The following is a 20,347-nucleotide window of genomic DNA, read 5'->3' as shown; positions in this document are numbered from 1 at the left end:
AGAAAATCATGTGCATTTTGTTTCTTCTTCAAAATAAATTATTTCTTCATAATTATTATAATTTCTAATGCTACAAGAAGGACCACCAAACCCATAATTAAGGAGATATATAATTTGAGTTTGGCAAAATTTTCTTCAAATCTAAAAGTATGGGAGGTGGAAGAAGATGAATTATTTTTGTAATGGTGGTACATTGTTGGTGGAAGGAAGAAGGAGAAGGAGAGTTTTTGATGTAAAGAGTAAAGTTGAAAGGATAAGGGGCATGTGGTAAAAAAAATTGGGGTAATCCTATTTTATAGAGGGTTATCCCAAATTGTACAATACGCCGTATTGTTATGTATACTTAAAAGAAATACTTAAAGTAAAAGGTAAAAAATGCACATGGATATAAATGCAAATACTGCAAATAAAAAAATGCATATATAAATATGCAAGAATAAAAAAAATAATACTAACCGTCTATTTAGGCGGTAAAAGAAAAACAATTAACCAGCCATATAGGCGGTTTAAAGAATAACAAAAGAAATAAATAATACTACCGTCCATTTAGGCGGTAAAAAAGTTAACCAGCCATATAGGCGGTATAAAATAAAACAATAACAAAAGCAATAAAGTGTCCTTGTCATCCGTAAAGGTGACGTATTGTCCAATAAATTATTTTATGGGTCATTTAAATTTATCTTGCAACGTTTAGTACTTGTTTCTCCCTCATCATCTTTGGTTCTTTTATTACTTGGTGGGGGTTTATTTTCAGTAGTTGTTGTTGGGGCATTATTAGTTGGTTGTGTTGATGAATTATTTGTTGGTCGTACCGGTGGAATATTAATCGGTGGAACTGGTGGATTATTAGTTGGTCGTACATGTGAATTACGAGTTGGTGGTACTGGTGGACCATTAGTATTATTGGGATTATTATGTCGGAGCTGATTTAAATCAGTCCTTACTGGGTTTGTAGTGAAGGGTATGGAATTATGCTCAATTATAAAATATAAAAATGTGTTAGAAACACCTTGGATGATGATGTTGACACTATTCGATTGTTGGTCCATTTGTGGGTACCGATGAAGAAAAAATGCTTAATTAGGTTTTTAAAAAAATATTATCTTCTTGATTATTAAGGGTAGAGCTGGTGTTGATAACGTGTTAAAATTTAGAGAGATAAGTAGGTAGTAGAATGAGTAAAAGTTAGAAGATGAAGATGTTTTTACTCATTGGTGTAGTTTTTACAATGGTGAAACTCCATATTTATAGGCAAGTTCATCCACAATTACATTGAATGCATTCACATTAGGGTAAATTCATTAATTACCTTTCACACTATATTTATTAATTACCTTTCACACTATATCTCAACAAAGTACAATTTGATTCCATTTGATTTGGTATTAAATACCAACCAAACACCAAATATATATTCATATTTACAATGACACCTAGTTGACATCATTACAATTTAGGTCATGTTTAGTTCACATTATTCAAGTAACTTGTAAAAATGAGTTTTATGCTGTATTTAAATTTATATTATGTAATAATCACTTATAATCAATAAAAATTAATTTTAATAATAAAAAATAATTATATTAATAAAAATAGGTGAATTAAACACTTCATAAAAGGAAATCCTAAACCGCCAATTGAAATTCTAAAAAAAAAAAAAAAATCCTTGAGAAAAAGAAGAGGAAATTGTGCCTCTAGTTTCCTCCGTAATGATCACTCTTATCGAAAATGACTTCTCACCACCATAAACAAAACTAACATAGCTAAAGAGCATACTTATTTCCAAGCTTTCGGTTCCTCTTCATTAATTGATCCAATAATAATCACACACTATTCATGTCGAATTAAAAGTAATATTCTTCTCGTAATATTCCTTCATAATTCATGCTCTCATAAAAGTCTTCTTTTATTCCTTCGCCAGTTCGCCAACATTTAACGTCCTCCGCACACCTCTTGCGGGCATTGATTCTAGAATTACTCATCCTCCATGCCAATCCGTGGAGCTTTTAACGCTATTTCCACTCCACGATCCAACCATTGACTTTCACTATCGGCTCTCTACCAACACCTCTGCTTTATCAATGGCGATGTGCGGTAGTGAGTTGACTCGGACAGAGCTGAGTTCCATAGTTGAAGTTGAAGAAAGAGATGGAACTAGGAGGAGAGATAAAGTGTTTGTTGCAGTAGGAACATCAGAAGAGAAGACCGTTTCTTTGCTTCAATGGACGTTTCGACATTTTCGTAGTTGTGATGTTTGCCTTGTTCATGTTCATCGTCCTTCTACGTTTATCCCTACTCTCTGTAAGTTCTAAGAATTCAGAGATTCTGATATTTATGCTGTTAATTTCTTGTATTTGTGTTGTGAATCAATTAGTTTTTGAATTATTAAGAAGTTGAGGAAGATTATAATTGAATTTTGAAGTACAGGTTGCTGTTTATGAGAAATCGGTAACAGTTTTAGCGGTTTAAATGTTCATTGTTTTGTTGTGGTTTTTTAATTACACGGTTGATCGAGTGACGGAGAAGGCCAAAATTGAACCTAAGACCTTACGGGAACATGTATTTGTTCCAACAAGACCGGATTCTCTTTTGTTGTTAATTTTCCAATCAACACGTTTTATGTAAATTGAAATTTTTGCTGTCCATTTTTAGTATTTTTGTTATGTATTGAATTACTTTGAATACTGAGAACCTGAGAAAGATTTGTTTTATATGCAGCAGTACAGGTTGCTACTAAAGTGAAGACACATTTTTTGCGTTTTTGGTGTTCTTGTGTGCTATCCAGTTTGCAATCAGTATTTTTTTTTAATGAGTTCACATGTATCTCTTTGTTGAAGACTTGAATTACAGAAATCGATTTTGAATTCTGTTTATTTTTAGTTGTTCTAGAAACTTCAGTTAACAAGTAACATTATTGTATTGTAATATCAATGCAATAATTACAAAAGCCTTTCAAATGTTTTTAATCTTTGAGCTATTGCATGGTAACACACTGTCAATGTTGGCAAATTGTTGATGGAGAATGGAGATTACAGAAATTAATGTGTATGCTTATAAAATGACATACTCTAAAGATAAAATAGCCTTGTTCATATTGTGCTTCCGTGGTTAGCTCTTAAGAGCTGCGACCCGCTTGGTATTATAAGGTGGAAATGTATTGGAAATATAATGTAATTTAGCTAAGAAAATTATTTGATAAAGTTTATAGAGATGCTTGTCGCACTCTAATTATTTTTTCTTCACAAAATTAGTTTTCATCCATTACGACTTAGGAACGTAGTATTAAGTGGTAGTGGAGAATTGTGAAGAAAATATATGTTTGAGCACGAGAGCTCCACTACCATTGAAATGACATAACAAAATTTATCAAAATTATCACTAAAACTCATTTTTATCACCACCCTTTTGTACCATTAACCAATCAAAGTGATCTGAGATCTCTGAATGCAACTTGAATACTTTATTTTTATGCAAAACTTTCTATTCGACGCGGCTTCATTTGGTTTATTTGATGATTTTAGAATGCTTATTATGATTTGAATGCTGGATGATGGATTACTTGAATAGTTAACAATACAAGAAAACTTTAGATTCACTTCAGTTGCTTTTTCTAGAAGGTGTTTTAGCTTTAGTTGTCACTCTTGTACGTTCATTTGTATTTGGTTAGAAATAACTTTCTTTTCAATAGAACTTGTTTGGTCCATAAAAATATTTGTAGATAATGTTTCCAAATAAGGGTTAATTGGAAATAACAATTTTCTTATTGCAAGGGTAAAGTTTATATATTTAATCCTCAAACCTCACATAGACAGTAGCCACTTGACATTGGGGTGATGGCATGTGTGTGCTCTGTAAAATATTTATTCTTATAATCAAAAGGATTCTTGTCTGTGGTGGTTTTTGTTTGTTGAGTTGTGCAACTTTAGTATATGAAAATATGCTTCTATAAATCACAAGGTTTGAAGAAGCACAGATCATGGAGCCACAGTATGGTATATGTAGTGAAGCCCATGCAATTCCTGCATGGTTTTGATACTTAAGCTTGTGCATCATGTAAGAATCAATGGATCCTTTGTGATGAATCTTGGAAGGAATGATCCTTTGTTGGTTTAACCAGAAACTCAGAAACCCTCCTTTGATCACAGATGCTTTTAAAGAATTGATATGATCAGACAGTGCTGATCTTAGATGAGACGAATGTGGCTTCACTCAGCACCTAACCCACACCCTCCAACCTCACCAATGTTTCACTCCCAAAGGTCAGATGGAAGTGTTGAGGTACTTCCTGCTTCACTCACAGAAAACACAACAGGTTAGAACAATCTGCTCTCACCTTGAAAAACACCTCTTTCTAAATCCCTTGAACAACACCTTCTAAATCCCTTGAATAAGTTGTTTTGTTGATTAAAATTCAGAAGTCATTATCAATGGCTAATCTTGCCACTTGAGCAAAATTAAATAATCCTAACTAACTATTTACATAAGTTGTTAGGTTTCTTATAATAGACCTTTAATAAGGCTAGGCTTTTCTTTTGTCTTAAACTCTTATCTTCAGCTGCGTCTTAGAGTTCCCTTTGTATCCACACACGCTCCTGTTCTTGGTCCCTGGAGAGTATATCCTTTAACTTGAGCCACCTGGGAAGAACACAACCCTTTGAACTTTCTGTTATTCCTTCTTATGTAAGGAGGGTACTGTGCTGGTGTCATCATTAGTGATTGTTCCCAGGTCTGCTTTGGTCTCTATTACTCTTGATGAGCTAGAGTCATTCGTAATCCTTCCAGTAGCTTCCATTCCTAAGTTGTATCCTTTATTCTTACCACTTTGCTTTAGTCTTATTGTGCCATCTGTATTAATTTGTTGTTGTTCATACTCAATGAGCTCATCTGCACAAGTGTTTGTTGTACAAGTATCTACTGATGCTCATGCTTGTATTTGTTTTCCTACTGCTGATACTGATGCTGACGCTGATGCTTGTCTTTGTTCCCTTGCATATGTTCCAGCTTTTCCCAGACAAAGAGGCTAAGTTTTTGTGTATTGCCTCACTTTGTCTTTTTTTGTGGTTTAGGATGGGTTTGGGGGTGTACCCAGTCAATAGTCGATACTGAATGAACCATTTCGAAAACGGTTGTCTGTTATTCTTTCCATAAGCCTATGTTGGCATAGAGGCAGTCATTTTTGCAATATATTGTTGGAGTAGAGAGGTGAGTAGAAATCTTTGAAGACAAAAGTTTTTGAAAGGACTTTAGATCATCTTTGAACATTTCGTTTTTCCCGTGGTGCACACATTAGACATTTCTGGCTTTCGTCCTGGTATGGTTTTCCACATCAATGTTTAGTGTTCACCTAATAAAGGGTTTCTTGTCTTACAAAGCATCCTCGTATACGGAGGTCCGAGGAAGTGTCTCACCCTAAAGGTGTAAATTAGGCAAAGCTTACCCTGCATTTCTCCAAGAGGCTGCTTCCAAGACTTGACACACGGTGCTCATTTGTATTATTTTATATTCTTTTGGTTGTTGGCCATCTTGTGCGTGATGTTTTTATGACACTACAGATACATACACATTGGTACCATACCATTATGGCATTTTCTTCTTTAAGCCCCCACATCTCAACACCCTTTCTAACTTTCTGTCTAGTTAAGGAAAAGAAAACTAAGTTTAAAAACTGACTTTTGTTGAAAATATTTTCCATAGAAATTAAAGTTCAATTCAATGTAATCTGATAATTTATTTCCCAGACCAAGGTGTATGATTTTTGTTTTGTGATAACTAGGGTAAAAATTAAGGTAAGTAAATGTAATCTGAGCTAAAAATCATGAAACTTTAGAGTTTGCACTTATATAAATGATCAATAATTTTATGCCCATTCTTGTTTTTTTCTTCGTGATGCAGTGGGAAAATTACCCGTCACCCAGGCAAATGCAGAAGTGGTTGCTGCATATAGGATGGTGGAGAAAGAAAAAATGAATGAACTTCTCTGTAAATACTTGGGCATTTGCTATACAGCCAAGGTAGGTTCTCCTATTGATATCAGTAAGCGAGGTTCTTCAAGCTTGTTCAGAATTCCATCTGTGTAATGCTTTATTGATAACTTGAGCATAGATTTTGAACTAGTGAATTGCTTTTTTTCGGCAACACTCCGCATTTAATTGGGAGTAATACAAACTGGATATCCATTTTCAGTTATTGGACTAAGCACCCCTCTTTTGATGAAATGCATGATATCTCCCTGAACGTACAAAATCAAGGCATGTTCATATAAGGACAATGGTCCCTCTAGCTATACTTGTTGCGGGATTATTCTCTCCAATGGATTTTGTTTTATCTAACTTGCAATGATGCACACAACATGGATCAAATAAATCTGTCATTCTTACGATCTGCCATAGGCTTTTGAAATTCTGCTTACGTAGTCCCTCTTGACAATGTCTCCTCACCTATCAAATGTTTCTCGGACTATGTTCTTGTCATAATAAAATCAAGTTTCCTTACTAAATGTTGCAACTCTAGTGTTAATCTGATGAGCAATAGTAGCACTTTACTAAAATTTTCTGGTAATTGGTGACTGGTTTTTCAGGTAAATGCTAGCAGTATCATAGTCGAGGATGAACAAGTTAACAAGCGGCTCATGAATCTGGTCATTGAAGTTGGCATGCAGAAACTTGTTATGGGGTTTGTGCCTGAATAATATGCAATAGCTTTTCTTTAAGAGTAAACTTTTGATAGGTGTGAAAATAATGAAATTTCCAGTAATTTATCAAGTGCAAAAAACCAACTCTTGTTTTTCTGTTTATTTACGATAGTATTTTAATAAATGAATTAATAAAAAATTCTATGCTGCTTTTTCTTTCTCGTTTATTTTGAGTACTCCATTTCTAAGTTATTATTATGCTGAAATGATTCTTACAGTTGTGTGAAGGTCAAAAAAAGTTCTCATATTGCTAGTTATGCTGCCAAAAAGGTTCCCACCTTTTGTGAGATATTGTTTATCCACGAGGGGAAACTTGTATGGACAAAAGAAGCATTTGGGAAAAACACAATTTCTACAGCATGCCAGGCAGGTGAGCTGAGGACAGATAGGTTAAGGTCAAAATCTTTCCAGCTTAAGAAGAGTGAGCGCCTGTATAATCCAGTTAAACTTCTATCTAGATCTTCGCGTCGAAGCATGCCATGTTCTGGGATGAATAATTGTACTCAGAATGAACCCACTGAAGAGGATTCACTATTACCAAATTCAGGAAATCTTTTTGAGACAGGATTCACTCGAAGCTCAACCAGCAACGATTCTCAATCAAGAGGGAATTTTGCTGATTTTGTTTCCAAATCAGAGGAAGAAAATCTATGTACTCTTCTATCGGAACTAAACATTGAAGTTGAAACATCAAAGAATGAAGTAGTGTTGGAATCTCTGAAGCGTGAAAATTTGGAAGCTGAGGCAATTAACGCAGTGAGAAAGGTGATTTACTGAGTTTTAGCAGAATATGGTTGCTGTTTTAGAGTTTTTTTGGCTTTTGATGAGCTACAAGCCTACAACTACTTTTATTGTGTTAATTTTTGATTATTGAAACTTATAGTTTTTAATTGTTTAAAAGAGAAATTAACATGCTCACATTCACAATTTTCTTTTAACCATTTACAAGTGGAAGTATTATATTTTGACATCCTATTTGCATTTAAGGCTTGTTCTTTATATTTGAGTGTTGTGTAAGAGTTTTCTTCTACTACAAAATATCATTATATCTGTCTGCTCCACTTAAGTACAAAGTTTCTCAAATTTACTGTGATCTCTTTAGGTGAAGGACTTTCAATCTTTTCGAATTCGTGAAGCACAACTTAAAAAGGAAGCTGAAGATTCTGTGGAGAGTATGATGCATGAACATCAAAGGCTGTTGGAGGAAAAGTTAGAACTTGCAGTAGAGCTCGACAGGACTTTGAGGAGTGTGGCGGTACTTGACAGTCGTGTGCAGGAAGCCAATCATCGCTGTGATGAAGTAGTCGGGGATTTAGCACCTATCCAAGCAAGTATTACAAGTCTACAGAAAGAAAAGCAAAAGATTGAAAGACAGAAAATGGAAGCCGAACGTTGGCTTGAAAAGTGGAGAGGTCGCAGGCAGACTGGCTGTACAAACTGGAATGGAGGGCTTCTGGATGATGTACCTGAGTTAGTGGAGTTTTCACTAGCTGATTTGGAAACTGCGACATGCAATTTTTCAGATAGCTTTAAGTTATTTGAAAGCGGAAGTTATAGCGTTTATAAGGGAGAACTTCTAAATAGAACTGTTGCCATACAAAGACTGTATGCAGACAACCTCCAAGGAACATCTCATTTTCAGAAACAGGTTTTTTCTCCGTTATAAACTCGTATTATCTACTTGGAGTATTTTCTAATAATTTGGAGACCACTAATACAATGAAATGAAAATTTGACTCGTGCTGTAAAATCTAAAATGAGTCTGAAAAGCAATCCATGTCTTTTTAGTCTATACTCTTGTACTCATGTCGCTGAGGATGATTTTAGCCAATGTTTGTTACTTAATTTACATCTTCTCTATTTTATGTGATCTCTAATGCATTCGTTGAATCTGAATTACCTCAAAAGTCAATACCACTTGTAGTCACATTGCTAATAATCAGAACTCTGAAGCTTTACAGTGTTGTACACTCTTTTGCAAAAGTTATTGGCTTTTTGATAACAACATTTTTATAGATTGTTTTTATCATGTATTCATATAGGGAGAAATAGGTAGTATAAATTCATCTATTGCTCTTGCAGGTACAGATTCTTGGTAAGTTACGACACCCTCATTTGGTTAGTTTAATTGGTGCATGTCCAGAGGCCTGCTCTCTTGTATTTGAATATGTACCTAACGGGGTGCTTCAGTGGCACCTTTTAAGGAGAAGCAACAACACACCTCTTTCATGGAAGATCCGAGCTAGAATGATATCTCAGATTTCAAGTGCACTTTTATTTCTTCATTCATCTTATCCTGAAAGGATAATTCATGGTGATCTGAAACTTGATTGCATCCTTCTGGATTCTGATCTACACTGCAAAATTTGTGATTTTGGGATCTCCAGGTTACTTCCACAGGATACCTTCTGTTTCCATAGCCGTGGTCTTCCTGAACCCCAGGGTGCCATTTCATACAGAGATCCCGAGTTCTACAGAACAGGACAATTGTCAGCAAAGTCTGATCTTTATTCATTTGGCATCATTATATTGCAGCTCGTTACTGGACAACCTGCACCAGGATTGGTAGCCAATGTACGTAGAGCAGTGTCTAGTGGGAACCTGGGTTCTATTCTGGATGCTTCTGCAGGAGAATGGGGACAATCTATTGCAGAAAAATTGGTGGATGTAGCTTTGAGATTTTGTGAACAGAACAGTCGGGATAGGCCAGAACTGACACCCTCTTTAGTGAAAGATCTTCAACAGCTCTATATTTCAAAAGAACAACCGATGCCATCCTTCTTTACATGTCCTATCTTTCAGGTCAGTGTTCTGTTAGTAGTTTTGCAGTATGGAATTTTGACATGAATTTGTCAAGTTATGTTTAAAAGGTGTCTATAGGGTTTTGATTTTCAGGCATGACATGGAAACTTGTAGGATTCAAGATATTTTTTTCAAATAGGAATCATTAGATCTCACTCTTCTAGAAGTTGACGGTTTTCAATATGGACAACTTGATAAAAAATTTACAAGAATCTTGAAAAAGAAAAAGAATCTTATTGTAAAATCTTGCAGTAGTCCTAGATATAAAACTGATTTGAGTAAACTCCGTATCAAGAGCCTCAGTATAGGAGTTATTCTTACTTCACATTTCAAACTTATGATAGAATAAAACATTTGGCAGAAACTATTTGTTAGGCTTTGATGAATTGCGTAAAGGATATGCCATCATAAAATGACCGTCTTATCTATAATACATTGGCTATATCAAACAGTCCATAAAGGCTTTGTTCTCTTTAATTACTATAAATTTAGTTGATTTTATTTGTTTTTCAGTTTAGGACATCGCTTTTACTTTCACACTTGTGAGTCTGATTATTAATTCAAGTCAGTTCAGTTTAGTTCGTTTTGTTTTAAGGATAACCTGCACTGATACTGTGCATTTCTTGAGTGGGAAATCGACATAATGCCTTGTATCTTAACTGTGGAATGCATTGTTTTAAAAATATATGCCATAATGAGCGTCATTTTTCTCTTCTCCCATTTTCTCGGCTGTTAATCTTTACCGCAACCTAAAACTTGATAGACATTTACAATCTGCATTTAACTCTTACATATTACAGGACATCATGGTTGATCCTCAAGTAGCAGCTGACGGGTTTACATATGATGGAGAAGCCATTCGCGAATGGATAGCAAATGGTCGGGAAACTTCTCCCATGACTAATTTGAAATTGGATCATCTACATCTTACTCCAAACCATTCATTGAGATTATCTATTCAAGAATGGTTGTGTAAATACTGATTTACTGCTTGCTTGGGCGTTTAATCTTTGTTACGATGTTGTACAGATGTAACACTAACTAGGTATATATTGCTTCTAAAGCTGTAGATGATGCTACTACTCATGTTTTGTATACATGGAAAAATTGTCCTTGATAATGATAGGAGACCAAGAGTATGTATAAAAAACAGAAGAAAAATGATTAAAAGGCCAGTATACATTTCCTTTGTGATTTTAAGCATACGTAGAATCTATATTGTTTACTCCTATAGGATTAAAAGATGAATGTTTGATATTAGCAAAATAAATGGAATGCCATTTCTTTTGGAGGTTTAGAAGGAAATTGCTATTTGTCTCTTTTTCTTCATTTCCCTCCTAAACGAGCAAGGGAGATTTATCCAATTATTCTCTCGGCTTTCATTCCCTTCCATTCCTAATCCTTTATGCTTCCTTTCCTTTTGTTTCCCTACACTATTATTCAAACAAAGCGTTGGCTTATGGTTATTAGTATTGAATTTGATATTGTATCTCATGCATAACTTTAATGGATATTGGATGCTGATTTGCATAAATGTTTGATGTTTCTTTACCCAATTACATTAACAAGATACGATACAAGACTTGAAACATCCAACCGAAAGTTTTACAAAGTTCATTACTCTTTTTTTGACGATATACAACATTTTCTGATTTTCATACGCTATGCTTTAAAACCCCATTCTATGAAAGTTTATGTTAATCGTAAACAAATTCTTTATTATTACAAGGACAATTTCATATACATTTAATCAAAAAAATTCTACTAACGTTGTATTGTGTCATATATGATAAGTGATCCTATCCAAAGATTAAGATCTTACACAACACAACAAGTTTTATGTAGAAGTATATAATACTCCACTAAAACTACTTGTAATATACAAGCAAAACAAAACCTGTAAGCTAGTAATGCATTTTATAACAGATTAATGTTCCCTTAATCATGTTTTGCAGCAGCCAACAATGACATTCTGCTGTGTTCCACATTATCATTAAAAGGATGCTCATCATCTTCAATCAACAATCCACCATTTTGTTCATCTAAAAGTGAATTTTTCTCCTCTAAATTAATTTTCCAAACATGTAGATCTCCTTTCCAAATATCATTTTTTGGTGCTTTATTTTCCTTCAGAATTCTCTTCACAATTCTTGGTTTTTCATCATTTACATTATCCTTGCCTAGGATGATTAATCGAGGCTGATCGAAACTGATTTTTTTATCAAAATTGTGTTCATTTCCATGTTCATTGAACTGGGAATGGCTTCTACCAAATGTAGATTCTGTATGCTGAGAAGTTGTTTTATTAGAAAAACTGCCAAATCCTTTAATTTCTCTTGTTAACTTTCTTGCATTCTCCCTTTCTTCTTTGAGTAAACTCCCCTTTTCAAGTAACATTAGGACTCTTTCTGATTTTTTTCTCACAACTAGACCCCAGTTAAATCTGTTGCATAATGAATATCAAAAACCATATATTATAATCAAATTTATCAAACTAACTAACTCAACCAAAAACTTATAACCCAAATACTTAATATGATGGTTATGGCCTCATATCCTCATAATAGGTTATACTCCTTTGTTTTTTTAATAGCTACACTTCTCAGTTTTATGTGATAGCTTTATGCACGAAGCATAGTGCAAAAACAAGCCATATCACATATTGCGACCGTATTGTAAAGGTTTTTGAGTTTAACATGACCATATTATAGGCACCATGAGCCGCAAAATCATTCTTATTAGTCGTGAAACCCGTTTCGCGGCCATGATCGTAACCGTATTTTTGCACTATGGCAAAAAGTGTAGCTATTAGTAAAACAGAAGATAGTATATTCTATCACACAGCATACCAGGAGTGCCCTTATGGTTATAATTTAGAAGTGTGGATGTACATAACCCTCCTCATACAGAAGGGTAAATACGTATTTAAAATGAGGGATGAATGATATTTTCAACTAAACCTAGAACTTCTTTTACAAAATTAATAATAATAATAATAATAATAATAATAATAATAATTATTATTATTATTATTATTATTATTATTATTATTATTATTATTATAATTATAATTATAATAATATAAAAGTTCATAACTAAAAGTTAATTTTTGTAAATAACGAATAAGATTAGTTTTTTTACCCTCTTTCATCTACAAGCAGGAAATTTTCCATATTACTGATGATTGATTTATCTGTCTGAAACTCCTCTGCAAAACTTTCTGGTCCATGAGTCAGCAAGTGTTCTAATACCATCAAAGCATTGTATGATTCTCTCCAATTCTTTTTGTCAAATTTTGATAATCTGATCACAAATCAAAATAAATCCCAATATCAAATTACATTTTCTTAATCTCAATCATCACAAATCAAAATGAAGTAACAAGAACTGCCATACTTATTATGCAAAATTTCAACAATTCTCCAATAATCATCAACTTCAAAAGCAGCCCTTGATATTAATCCAAGGGTTCGAGTATCCGGTGACCATGGATTCGAATTCGTGGCTTCTTCTGTCATCCTGTATAAAGTTTCATTAACAATTACAAACATGAGAGAATTTAAAATCCGTCTATCTAGGTCATGATTCGAGTTACTAGACTAAAAAACTTAGCATAAATTTTCAAATGAGATAGTCTCACAGTAAAACTATCTTTATTGGGCTGAACCAATATACGCTTAATAGCTTAATATCTTAGCTAGAGTGAATACTTATAATCTTTAGATAATCAATTACGATTTTAAATGATTAACTAGAGAAATTGGCTAATTAATATAGGTTTGTAACAATCTCATACAATACTTGCTGAAAACTTTATGATAAAGTATAACATAGAAAAATGACTGCAAGGATGTTTGAAGACATGTATAATACAAACCGATCATTCAGCTAACCTTATACTAGTATCTTTGATTAACATCTAAATTTACAAAAAAAATGAAGTAATAAAAAATGGAAAATCTTACAGTTGAGCTGGAGAGACATCAGTAAGAACCAATCTAACAGTTTTAATCTTCTCCTTGATGTAAAAAGAAGCTTGTTTTCTGAATTCAAAGAAAGATTGTCTGCTCATTTTGTTGCTGTTATGGCTAGTCTTACTTCCATCAATAAGCCTAAGCTTGAAATGTTTATCTAAAAATTATAGAGATGTATGAACAATAGAAAATTGTTTGATAATATAAAAAAAAAAGAATTTAATATGATATTAAAGAACAAGAACAAGTAACAAAGTAACAAAAGAGATGACAAAATAAGGAGGGTATGATGAATTAACACATATTTTTGATGCAAGACATGAAGATAATAGTGTTATTGTTTTGTTTGTAACTAATCCAATATTAATTAGGGTGGACTAATTCAACATAGATCTATTGTGCTATGTTTGGTATAATAATTTAGGGGTATACCTAAATAATGACGATTTTATAGGAGACTTTCTTTGAAAAATATTTATTTTTTGTGGAATTTTTTAAAATTAATGTGAGTAGAAGAATTTCATATGTGGAGGGCATTCAAAATCAATGCTATGCAATTGGCATGCTTCTGAGTCAAATGTGAAATTTGGCTCTTTGTTTTGACTTTTATGGTAGAAAGTTCGTAATAAATTTATATTCTTAAAAGTCACAATTTTTTAAATTTATTACCATGGTTTTCTAAAGTTTAATTTAATATTTTTAGCTGAAACTTTTAGAAGTATGAACAGTGTTACATGATTTGCTAATTGCCTTGCAAATTACGAATTATGAATTAAAAAAAACGAACTATGGTCATTTTTAGGCTATTTTTGAACCATGTTGAGCGAATTGCGAATCTAAAAGACGAATTAACTAGTGAATTATATATCACTGAGTTGGAGAGGTGAATTGATCTTGTAGTTCATGAGATTTGAAACTTTATTATAAGGATGGAAGAAAACTTTTCAACCACTTAGTCAACTCGTAATTCTCATATTGTAAACTTAATATTCCAATCACTCATTTTCCTTTTGTTAGTAAACTTTAATAACTTTTACTTTAGAAGAGAGAATTTTAAATAAGGTTTTTAAGAGATCTATTAAACTTAAATTTCTTTTATATGAAATTATATTAGATTCGTCTTTAATACTTAATGTTTTATTATATACTTTTATAATTTATATGACGCGTAGTTAAGGATATTGTGATTCACAAATTTTCTTTGAAACTGAAAAAAAAATTTAATGGACAAACAAATTATGATGTATAAATATTGAAGACTTTTATAACAACAAATAAAGTTGGCATTTTATGTTTAGGAAAATAATATTTGTTATCTTAGAGATAAAAACTATCAATTAGAAGGTAAAAATGGATATTTTAAATAATAATTTGAATAAAAAAAATTGGTTGTAGATAAATTGTCAAATTACTAACAATTAGTATATTTGTTCATAGAATGAACGATTTATGTAATTAATTTGGTGATTGATATAACTTATGCTACTAAATTCAAATGATATTCCTTTTTTTTTTTTTTATCTTAGGCTCATATATTTCTCCCTCAAATGTTTTTTTTTTTTTTTTTTTTAATCTTTTTATCTTTTAATAAGGACTTGGAGTAGGTATTAGAATATTGGTTATTCAAAACAAAAATGAGGCACTTATTATGCTTCTTATGTGTGTTATGAAGTATTGAGTAAACTTAAGAAAAAGTGTAATAATGAATAAATAATGTAGATGGTAACAATTTATAGAGGCTATTGACTAATCCAATAACTAATACAAATGTTAAATCTTAAATACTATATCCTCACTAATGCATATCATGAGTACTTAGTAGATAGTATTGTTTTAAGATGAACTGATGCCAAAAACATTTAATCGTGAATCTTTAAATTAATGAGGTTTCTTAAATAAAAACACCCACTTGTTAATTTTTGATAATAATATAAGTTTTATGATTATAAAATAGGGTGTATTGAATCATTTATAAATATTTTTAGCAACTTAAAGTGCTTAGTATTATATTAGTGGTAGTTATCCATCATCTAAACCACCTCTTTAGGTGTTTATGTTACGATTACACATAACAACTGAATAGAATAATTGGACTGAATTTGGGGTCAAAATCTTCAATGCAATGTAGTAATGAAGGCAGGCCTTCAATCCTTCAGAATTACACAGACAAAATCCCTAAAAACAATCACCCAAGGTGTGTTCTTGAAACAGAACAGAACACACAGTGGGGTGTTTCTTGGATTGAATGACTTGGAATTTGATCCTCCAAGGCAGTCAATTCCCTTATTATAACCAAGGACTACTCTCAGTTATACAAAGGTGATAATCTTGCACTACTCAAGATTGATGAATATTCATACACACTCAAGGAAGACAAAGGAAAAATGCATCCAATGTTATTAAATCTGAAAACTGAAATCTGTCATTGTATAATGCTTAGGCTCCTATTTATAGACTTATGACCCAAGAGAAATATCACTAAGACACTTGGAAATCTATCCAACTAATTACAACGGCTAAAAAGAAGCATGTGCCAAACATGTGCACATTTAAAGAAGCAAATTAGACAGCTTAACACTACTCAACACTGTCAATGCAAAACTGACGACTATGTTACCTTCAGCTCCCTTTCTTAGGGTCTTCCTGTGATTTTCAGGAGGCACTTAGGGTCTTGGTGGAAAGGTGCATGTATAGAGATTTTCATTTCTACCCTTCATGCCCTCCAAGGTGCATGGGTTAGCTCTGGAAAACCCTTGAAAGGTAGACTGGTCAGCATTTTTCAGGGGCTGGCAATTTTGACTGTTTCCTGGGCTTCTGTTTTCTGTTGTTGCTTCTGAAAATGCTTCCTTTACTATTTTCCTTTCTGCTTCCATACTTACCTCATAGTGGTCTTCTAATTCCTCAATTGAGTCATCAAAAATTGGTTCAATATTATATTATTATATCTTTCTATATTCCTGGTAGAGCTATTAGTGATAACATCCTTCTTGCTACTGAGTTCATAAAGGGTTATTCTTGGGCTAACATCAGCCCTAGATGCTTCATAAAGATGGATATAAGGAAATCTTATGCCAGTTAACTGGCATTTTTTGTAGTGTGTGCTTTATGAGTTAGGGTTTCCGGGGTTTTTGTAAAGTGGGTGACTTGCGTGACGTTAGTCTCCGATTCCATACTTATTAATACGAAGCCTTCAAAGATTTCAAAGCTTCTAAGGTCTTACGCAGGGGGATCCAATGGAATACCTTAGTAGGAAGCTTGGTCAGCTGGAGGTGTCTTGTTTTTATTTTCATCCTAAATGTATCAAAGTAAATGTGATTGAGATTCTCTTTGCCGATGATATCCTCATATTTTGTAAGCCTAATTTGATCTCTTTCCAATCCATTCATAAAGTCCTGAATGACTTTGGTTTGTCCTCTGGTCTAGTGTCAAATTATGACAAGTGTGTTATCTATTTTGCTGGGATTTTGATTCATAAGCAGAAAGCTCTCAGGTATTATCACAATAATGATGTATTAAAAATATGTGTTACAAGATAAATCTACACTATTTGTAATCCTTTGTATATGGCTTTGAACTCTTGTTGAATCACCAAGGAGACGATGAAGATATGGTTGCGACAATCTAAGAAGTCGCTCGGAAACTTGATATGAGTAGAAGGCGCTCATGCACTTTCCTATTGTAATATTTCTCCCACAAAGGTGCTTGGGATGATAAATGAAATTCACAATGAGATACAATCTACACAACAAAATCCTAGCACATTGCAATAGTAAATACAAGTGTTGTGGTGAATTAAGAACTTTGATGATATTGAGAGTTAATTACTCTCTCAATATTATCTCATGAAAGGAAGAACAAAAATGTGAGTATTCTTAAGAGAGAAATAAGAAATGATATGGAGATGGGATGTAATCTCCTTTAGTATGCAACCTCTATTTATAGAGTTATGCATGAAATAATACCTCCTTTTGAAACAAAAGTGTTTCACCAAACAAAGCTTATGAATCAAAGTAATGTTTCACCAAGCAAAGCTTATGAATTAAAGTAATGTTTCACCAAGCAAAGCTTATGAATCAAAGTAATGTTTCATCAAACAAAACTTATGAATCAAAGTAATGATTCATCAAATTCTTTGAGGCATTTAATTTGGACTTATAATATATTTATTTAAGTCCCACTACTATACTAAGTATGTAGTATATACAAATCTAAGTTTATATACTCTAAATGTTCAACAATCCTCCCCCATTTAGAGTATAACAAACCTTCTTCTTCCTTTACACATTAAGTATATAATTTCGTTTCATGAATCAACGCTAATGTACCTACGGATTGAATTAACGCCTAGTATAAAACACTTCACAAGTGATCGATCTAGAATGATGTCCCTACGAATTTAATCAACTAGCCCATCAACCACTTGAAGGTTAAATACACACAAAACCAATAACACATTGTCCTTTACCTTGACACATTATATAGGGCCATGTCCATATCTATTCATAGGTTTTATCATATTCGGATATGCCAATCTTGACTACTTGAAGCGTCCAAAACTTCAAACTTATATAGGTAGGTTCTCACTACGTAAAACATATCCCCGTGATAGGATACCACCAAGAGATCTTCAACCCTTGACCTTGAGAACTTAAGCGACTACCTTGTCATCACGGTCTAAAGTAACTATGGTTCATTCATCCTTGTTGCTTTCAAAGACTTTAAAGGACTTTACAGCATTGAATTCAAGACACAATGCTACTTGTGTGTGAATTGGGACTTTCCTTTAAACTTTATTGACATAAACCGATCTCAATTGACGTTTGTTCAATTGAAACCTTACTTATGGCTTTAGTGAAAAAATCAGCCAAATTGAACTTGTTGTTCGCATAGTCAAGAGTTATGACCCCATGAATGATAAGATCTGGCACTAGACTGTGTCTAAGAGTAATGTGTCTCGAGTTACCATTATACACATAACTATAATCTCTTCCTAAAGTTGTTGTGCAATCCGAATGAATTGCCACCAGTGAAATTGGCTTTGGCAACAAAGGTATCTTAAACATGAGATTCCTTAACCACTTCGCTTCATTTGCCGCCCAGGCGAGTGCAATGAATTCCGCAGACATAGTGGAATCTGTTATTACCATTTGTTTCTTGGAAGCCCATGAAATGGCACCTCCCCCATAAACAAACACCCAACCACTAGTTGAAGAATTATCCTCTTCATTAGTGATCCAACTAGCATCGGAATAACCTTCTAAAATAGGAGGTTCACCACTATAAGTTATACCATAATTTATGGTTCCTTTCAAGTATTGTAATACTCTCCTTATCGCCAACCAATGTTGGGGACCCAGGTTACTAGTAAATCTACTCAATTTACCAACCGCAAATGCTATGTCCGGCCTTGTACATGCTATAGCATACATCAAAGATCCAATAATCTTTGCATACTCTAATTGAGAAATTGGTTTTCCGGTATGCTTGGTAAATTTCATACCTTACTCCATAGGACTTGAGATTGGTGTTGAATCTTGGAATTTAAACCTATTAAGCACTAAATCAATGTAATGAGATTGACTAAGCTTAATACTTACCACCATCTCTTTTGATCTTTATGCCTAATATCACATCGGCCTCCCCCATAACCTTCATTTGGAAGGATTTAGACAAAAAATCCTTTGTCTCTTGGATATGTACTATACTACTACCAAAGATGAGCATGTCATCCACGTATAAGAAAATGATGACTCCATTACCATGGTTATCAAATTTGCGATAAACGCATTTATCCGCTTGATTCAACTTGAATCCAAAGGACAATATAGTTTCATCAAACTTTTGATGCCATTGTTTTGGTGCTTGTTTAAGTCCATATAGTGACTTAACAAGTTTACACACCTTATTTTCTTATCCTTTCAAAACAAAGCCTTTGGGTTGTTTCATGTAAACTTCCTCATCTAGCTCGCTGTATAAGAATCCGGTTTTCACATACATTTGATGGACCTCTAGATGATAAATTGTAGCCAACGCTACCAATAACCTAATGGTGGTTATTCTTGCAACTGGTGCATATGTATCAAAATAATCAATACCAAGCTTTTTTCTAAAGCCATGTGCCACTAAACGGGCCTTGAACTTATCAATAGTTCCATCAATTTTCATCTTCTTGCGGAAGATCCACTTGCAACCAATTGGTTTACAAGTCGGTGGGAGATCTACTAATGAACAAGTATTATTCCCCATGATGGATTTCATCTCATCATCTATTGCCTCTTTCCAAAAGGCACTATCTTGTGATACCATAGCATCACTAAAAGTCAATAGGTCTCCTTCCACATTAAATAAATATGGAACACTAGATGATATTTTATCTCTAGTTCCTTCATCCAAATATACATGGAAATCTGGTCCAAAGCTTTTGGTTTTCCGTTGTCTCTTACTCCTTATAGGAATAATTTCATCATCTAGTTGTTGATTTGTATCAACATCTAGAGGGGGTTCTGGTTGATCATTATTAATACTTTCTTCGGTACTAAGTTGTTGATTCTTTTGTCTACTCAATGATGAGAATCTATTCTCATCAAAAATGGCATCCCTAGACTCAATAATCGAGTGTATCGATATGTAGTCATTTTGTTCTATTACATTGAACCTATAAGTTTTGCTATGTTGAGCATAACCTATAAAGATGCATTCCAAACCTCTTTCATCGAGTTTCTTTCTTTTGTTTCCGGGCATTCTGACTATGGCCCTACATCCCCAAACTTTAAGATAACTTAAGTTTGATTTTCTTTTATACCAAAGTTCATAAGGTGTTTCCTTATTGGTTCTTGTAGGAACCCGGTTAAGAATGTGACAAGCCGTCAACATTGCTTCA

The 20,347-nt window shown here is 33.4% G+C and overlaps 2 protein-coding genes across 3 annotated transcripts; one reads left to right on the top strand and one right to left on the bottom strand.

Annotated features, from left to right (window-relative positions):
• The first annotated feature begins 1,647 nt into the window (after positions 1-1,647).
• On the top strand, positions 1,648-10,984 carry LOC130826878 (U-box domain-containing protein 33-like). 2 transcript variants are annotated; one of them, XM_057692491.1, is made up of 9 exons: positions 2,161-2,301; positions 2,719-4,053; positions 4,146-4,312; positions 5,893-6,011; positions 6,578-6,672; positions 6,910-7,456; positions 7,794-8,339; positions 8,774-9,493; positions 10,294-10,979. In XM_057692491.1, exons 3-9 carry the CDS (start codon positions 4,189-4,191, stop codon positions 10,474-10,476), a joined length of 2,334 nt encoding a protein of 777 aa, XP_057548474.1. In that variant the 5' UTR covers positions 2,161-2,301; positions 2,719-4,053; positions 4,146-4,188; the 3' UTR covers positions 10,477-10,979. The 2 variants fall into 2 exon arrangements, with proteins under 2 accessions (XP_057548473.1, XP_057548474.1); XM_057692490.1 differs by lacking the exons at positions 2,719-4,053; positions 4,146-4,312 and having other exon boundaries at positions 1,648-2,301; positions 10,294-10,984.
• A 100-nt stretch (positions 10,985-11,084) lies between these two features.
• LOC130826879 (epsin-3-like) lies at positions 11,085-13,892 on the bottom strand. Its single transcript, XM_057692492.1, has 4 exons — positions 13,459-13,892; positions 12,890-13,012; positions 12,635-12,796; positions 11,085-11,936 (listed from the first exon to the last, which is right to left on the bottom strand). Exons 1-4 carry the CDS (start codon positions 13,563-13,565, stop codon positions 11,432-11,434), a joined length of 897 nt encoding a protein of 298 aa, XP_057548475.1. The 5' UTR covers positions 13,566-13,892; the 3' UTR covers positions 11,085-11,431.
• Positions 13,893-20,347: the final 6,455 nt, after the last annotated feature.

This window comes from Amaranthus tricolor, chromosome 11 (genome assembly GCF_026212465.1).
Source record: "Amaranthus tricolor cultivar Red isolate AtriRed21 chromosome 11, ASM2621246v1, whole genome shotgun sequence".
NCBI classification, from domain to species: Eukaryota; Viridiplantae; Streptophyta; class Magnoliopsida; order Caryophyllales; family Amaranthaceae; genus Amaranthus; species Amaranthus tricolor.
The sequence above is the reverse complement of the archived record's forward strand: the minus strand, read 5'-3'. Positions and strand labels throughout refer to the sequence as shown.